Below are 6,430 nucleotides of genomic sequence, written 5' to 3'. Positions count from 1 at the left end.
TATATAGGGCTTCTGAGAATGGCTGGTGGGTTTGAACTGCCAACTTTACACTTCACTAGTGCAGTGTTTACCCTACAGAAATACCAGTAGCCCTGTGAACTGTATTGTTTTTGTTTTTATTAAGTGCTGTCGAATCAGTCCTGACTTATAGTGACCCCTGTATAGGCTTTCTGAGGAGCAGCTAGTGAATTTGAACAAACAGGAGAAATTGAAAGGAAAGAAGGGATAAGAGGCACCAAGCAAGTCCACAATCCAGCAGAACAAATTGCACTAGCTTTTAAGGCTTTGGTTGGCAGTCCAGTGTTTATCCTACAGCACCACACCAGGACTTCATGAATTATGTTACTATTAAGAAATTCTGCTTTTCTGACATTACCATGACTAAGTCCATGTCTTTTTAGAGGATAAGTTAGTACTGTAAAGGAATTCTAGTCTATTGAATTAATGATAATTTGGTTTTGGTCCTTAAGGTTTACAAACCAAACCTTTTGCCATTGAGTTGATTCTGGCACATAGTAACCCTACAGGATAGAGTAGAACTGCCCCTATAGGGTTATTCAAAGTTAAAAATCTTTACAGAACAAGATTACCACATCTTTCTCTCATGGAGTAATTGGTAAGTTTGAACCACTGACTGTTTGGTTAGCGGTGGAGCTTAACCACTGTACCACCAAGATTCCTTTCAAGGTTTATAGGGAGAATTGTAGTCAAAGTTCTAATGATTTTTAGGCTTGCCTTATTTCCTTTGAACTAAATGAAGTTATTTAAAGACATTCTAGGGAGCATTGACTTTTACTCTGTTTATTGTGGGTAGGTGGAAATACCTATGGACTTTTGAAGGTAATGTGTTATAGTAGCTTTGAAAAGTGCGTACTTTTCATATATTGTCTTTTCCTGTTGAAGATTGTCTTAGTTATCCCCAAATTTCATGTTCTTGCCACATGCAAAACATTCACCACATCCCATTATCACAAAAATCTTAAATCATCTCCAAGTCCAAAATACCATCTTCTAAATTATCTAAATCTAATATGGATATGACCTTACCAAATTCTGTGAACTGAGAAACTATAATGCAAATTATCTGCTTCCAAAATATAATGGCATAATAGGCACAAGGGAGACATTTCCATTATAAATGGGAGAAATTTGAGGGAAAGAAGGTATAACAGGCACCAAGCAAGTCCAAACCCAGCAGAACAAATTAATTAGCTTTCAAAGCTTGAAATTCCTTTTTTTCTCTGAGATCATCTGTCAGTGGTACTGTAGACTCTGAATGTTGGTCAGGCCCTCTGGAGTCTGGGTGGGGACCCATTGGCCCTGGACTTCAGCTACACTTTCCAGGTTCTTTTGTCTTTGGGCTTCCCCATTCTCCTAGTCTCTCTGCAAGATGACTCCACCCTCTTGGTTCTAGCTTTGCCCCTTGGGATTGGCAGTAGCCCTATTCCTTGGCATACCTTAATGGTAGCCCTACACTCCAAAACCTAGTGGACAGAGATCCACCCTTTGAGATTTGGGAGACTATGTCTTCACCCTTGGAAATGGAGAAGGTCCTTCTTCTTAGACTTCTTCCAACAGTTCAGCTGATCTCTGAGCTGCATCGGGAATGCTCCTTGTCTTGTTTTGGAGGACAATAGATGAAACCATTATGGACTGTGTCTGTCAATGGAATTACAAAAAGCAGACAGCTTTCTTTTCTTGTACCCTTTTTCTTTCCTCCTCAGTTTACGCTGATGGGTTTTCTATTGTGGTAGTAGTTGGTTAGATCCATCAATAACAGGCTTGATCTCTTTAACAAAAGTTTGTGTGAATATTCTAGGATATGTGAACTTAGTTTGTCCAACAGCGTTTTCCAAGTCTCAAACTTCTGTTTTTGTTTTGCATAGTTTATTTTTTTTTAAAAAATATGACTTTTATTTGACTAAACATCAAATATTTATTCTTATTAACAGGAAGGGACCTAATACCACTTTCTCTTTAGAATTTAAGACTTTTATTTTCCTCTCCAACTAAAGGTAGAGCTATACTGTAGTCTAGATTAATTTCTTTTTTAAAATTAAAATTTCAAGAATCTTCCACTCTATTTTTTTATCCTTTTCTAGATTTTTCATGTTTTAAAAAATGTACAGTATATCAATTGGGGTGACATTTGAATATAACAGAATCACATTAATGAGAGAGAGGTTTATTTCTCTCCCACGTAAAAGGTGGCCAAGGGTAGGCAGTTATGATGCTCTCTCTGGCTGAACAGTCGCAGGAGTCACAGGTTTGGAATGATAGTCATACTCACAGGACACAATACACTTTGTTGGATGTGATCTGGCACCAGGCTCTTGGAATGTTGTGGGATACAGAGCAAGAAATGCAGCTTGGCATCCCAGCAGCATCAGGCTTGTTTTCAATTCAAGGAGTTGCTACTCTGGTCTCCCAACAGTCACCGTGTGTCAGGAGCCAACTCCATGGCAGCTATCAACACAAGTATATAGCAATTTGTGACCCCTGTAATTGAACACTAATCCACTTAGCTTAGTAAAACATCCAAATGTAAAGGATTCATTAGAGAAGAGTCTGATAATTTAAACTAGTTTTTTTATTTAATTCAATTCATTCTGGTCTTAATATTACATAACTGCTGTATTAACTTATGCTACATTTGGAAAGCGCCAACAGAAATAACAAAATAGATGAACATCTAGAAGCTACAGAGCCAATTATTTGACTTAAAAACTAAGTAAGGTCATGCTTAGATATGAGAGACATTTTATATAGGAGTAGATTCTAAGGAAGCATCCTGACTTTCCATAAAAATAAAACCTTCTGTATCAAAAGAAGGGATCTCAGTAAGAGAATCAGAGTCCTCTATTTACAAGTGAAGTGATTTTTCCCTGTTCATAATTCAGGTCTGAGTTATCTTTCATTTGCATCTCTTTTCCCTTCAGCTCCACAGGTTTATATGGGACTGGAGCTACAACTTCTTCCTCTTCATTATCATGTTGTTAAGTGCTGTCGAGTCAGTTATGACCCATAGTGACCCATTATAAGGTTTCAAGAAGCAGCTGGTGAGCTTGAACCACTGACCTTATGGTTTAAGCAAGAATGCAGTCCAGCATATTAGCCCACAGCGCCACACCAGGACTCCTCATTATCATGTAGAAAGCTACAAATCATTTTGAGTCTCCTGGAGGAATCAGTATCATTGATTTGAAGCCACTCCACGCCACCTATGGTTTATTCTTCCTTTTTTTGTCAGAAGAGTTCTTGTCATGCCGAGCTTCTTCATTGTATGGCATTTATATTTTAGCACTGTTTTTATTGCTTTCTGCATCCACATGTTCCTCCACATCTTCTTCAAAAATATAACACAGGTCTCAAGAATATCTTCATATTCCCCAGCAAAGACATAGTTGTCCACTTGCATAATAGGCATATCAGTGTCAATGCCCAAAATTTTACATTTATTTTCACATTTTGAAAGTCGGAATCAATAATTCTGACAAATCCACCAAAACCAACTGCTCTTTTTCCTTTTCCTACTCTTCAGCTCTCCAGTCCTTAGTGGCTGCCATGATCCCACCGTTTCTGTGCCTCCCACTCTGATCCCACCCACTCACCACCTCCATTTTGAATACTTGCATAGTTCATTTTTAAGTCCATCTGTTTCCTGTCTCAAGAAGAGATCACGTGGCCCCCTGTAAGAGTTTGCTTAGAAATCTTATCAGGTAGTCATCCAGGTTCATCACCTACAAGTTCTCTGCCTTCCACCAAACATTTGAATGTACTTCATATAAATTCTTTACCACTGAATAAAAGCAGTGAACTAAAAAAAATCAAAACAAAACAAAGCAATGAACTTCCGTTATTCAATCACATTTTTATCATTTAAAGAAAAACACAACCTCCCTTAGAAGCACATTTAACATTCACATTTCTTGTAACATTCGGTTGCTGGCGCCATACGTGTAAGATGATACAGATTTTCTTTATAGCTCTCCTTGCTTCCTTCAGAGCCCTTATGAGAATTGCCTTTAATGTCTGTAATTCTACCAGCAGTCTCTTCAGAGCAAGCTAGGCTTTTATTATTCATTCACTCACTGCCATCAAGTCAATTCTGATTTACAGCAGACCTGTGTAAGATTTCTGAGACTGTTAATCTTTATAGGAGCAGAAAGCTTCATCTTTCTCCCTCAGAGATACTGGTGGGTTTGAACTACCTGCCTTGCAGTTAGCAGTCCATTGCTTATTCTGCAGTGCCATCAGGGTACCTTTTTACAATTAGGCACCTTAAAACTCTTGTAGCTTCCACCCATTGCCCAATTCCAAAATCAATCCCCACTTGTAGTGTTAAAGAAATATTGCACTCCTGGTACCAAATTGTCTTTGTTATCTAGTGCTGCTGTTAAAGAAATAAAATGTGCCTTTAACAAAGAAATACGTTTTCTCACAGTTTATTAGTGTGGAAGTCTGAATTCAGGGTGATGACTCTAGGGGAAGCCTTTTGCTCTCTAATAGCTCTGGAGGAAGGTCCTTGTATTTTTGAACTTCTGCTCATGGGTGATCTCTGTGTGGCTTGGCATATCTTCCCCCATCCATGCTTACTTGATTACTTGTTTTAATCTTTTTTTAATCTCAAAAGCGTCTGACTCAAGATAACACCCTACACACTAACCCCGCCCCATTAACATAGCAAAGTTAGCCCTTTCCCGTTAGAATTTACGACACATTTTTTGGGGGACATAATTCATTCTATAACAAAGATACTTTTATTGATCTACCTTAAAGACTTAATGTGCTTTGAGTTGCTTTTCTAGTATCTATGCTGTTTTATCTACCTGTCCATAAAAGGGTGCTTATTTACATATTATGAACAATAGCACAGATTTATGAGCTGGTTGTCAAGATTCAGGGCATATAATTGATGGCCATGGAACAAGACATAAGTTAGCTGTAATTTGTTAGGTTTGATGCTGACCCCAGCTTTATTTGCCTAGCTAAACAGTTATTTCTTTTGCTAGGGGGGAGCCAAAGACATGGTATGGTGTACCATCTCATGCTGCAGAACAACTGGAAGAGGTGATGAGGGAGCTGGCCCCTGAGTTATTTGAGTCTCAGCCTGACCTGCTACATCAGTTAGTCACCATCATGAACCCCAATGTACTAATGGAGCATGGTGTGCCTGTGAGTCTTTTTGTGCCTCCGTTCAGTAATTTTAATTTCAAAGTTATCTTAGCTTTTGTTTGGATGGAATCATAACATATGCTTTGTTTTATAACAGTTTAGGTGAGAGGTCAAGTTAGGATTTACACTCTGAAGGGAAAAACTATCTGATTAAGAAGGGGTATTTTAAAGTACATCATCAAAAAGAACAATTCAGGATATGGTTTTTTCTTTTTTTAAGTTTTTATTGTGAATTAAGTGATAGTTTATATGGGAGAACATCAGCTTTACATTTCAGGATCTGTTTTGAAGTACAGTTCTGTCAGTGATGGGATAATATCCATATGCCTGCAAGGAAGACTAGTTATAGTCAATACCACTGTTATTCAAATTTATGCACCAACCACTAAAACCATTGATTATGAAATTGAAGAAATCTATTGCAAAGCCATTTGAACTGCAAGGTTGGCAGTTCAAGCTCACCAGATGCTCTTCGGAAACCCTATACTGGATCGCTATGGGTTGGAACTGACTCGATGGCACTTAACAGCAACAGCATCAGCTTCTTCAGTCTGAAATTGATCAAACATGCCATCAAGAAGTATTGATATTTATTAGTGAATGGAATGCAAAGGTTGGAAACAAAGAGGATCTATACTTTGAAAATATGGCCATGGTGATAGAAATGATGCTGGAAAACAATGCATGATAGAATTTTGCAATACCTATGACTTCTTCATTTCAAATACCTTTTTTAAAGGAACATAAAAGATGATTATACACATGGACCTCACCAAATTGAATACATGTGTAAATTATACATCTGTGGGAAGAGATGCTGGAAAGCTCCACATCATCAGTTGCTCATGTGTAAGTTCATGCTGAAGCTGAAAGAAATTACATAAGTCAGTGAGAGCCAAAATATGACCTTGGACATAGAGATCATCTCAGGAACAGAGTTCATACATTAGATGCTAATGACCAAAAATCCGAAGAGTTGTGTGATGATGACATCATACAGGAAGAAAGCAAAAGATCATTAAGAAGACAAGAAACAATGAAAAGTTCAAAATGTATGTCAGAAGAGACTCTGAAACATCCTCTCGAGCATAGAGATTCAAAAGCAAATGGAAGAAATGAGGGAGTAAAGGGCTAAACAGAAAATTTCAAAGGGCAGCTTGAAAAGACAGAGTCAAGTATTATAATGAAATGTGCAAAGACCTAGAGTTAAAAAACTAAAAGGGAAGTACACTCTCTAAACTGAAAGAACTGAGGG

At 37.9% G+C, this 6,430-nt stretch overlaps 1 protein-coding gene and 1 pseudogene across 1 annotated transcript in view; one reads left to right on the top strand and one right to left on the bottom strand.

Moving 5' to 3' along the window:
- The window catches only part of KDM5A (lysine (K)-specific demethylase 5A), a 160,131-nt gene that overhangs the window by 61,559 nt on the left and 92,142 nt on the right, over positions 1-6,430 (top strand). The window contains exon 12 of the mRNA XM_006862704.1: positions 5,013-5,175. Within this exon, the coding sequence (XP_006862766.1) occupies positions 5,013-5,175 (163 nt within the window). The remainder of the gene's footprint in view (positions 1-5,012; positions 5,176-6,430) is intronic.
- LOC102840579 lies at positions 2,762-4,307 on the bottom strand (annotated as a pseudogene).

Source organism: Chrysochloris asiatica, unplaced genomic scaffold, assembly GCF_000296735.1.
Source record: "Chrysochloris asiatica unplaced genomic scaffold, ChrAsi1.0 scaffold00050, whole genome shotgun sequence".
NCBI lineage: Eukaryota > Metazoa > Chordata > Mammalia > Afrosoricida > Chrysochloridae > Chrysochloris > Chrysochloris asiatica.
Note: the sequence above shows the minus strand (reverse complement) of the source record. Positions and strands in the feature narration are given on the sequence as shown.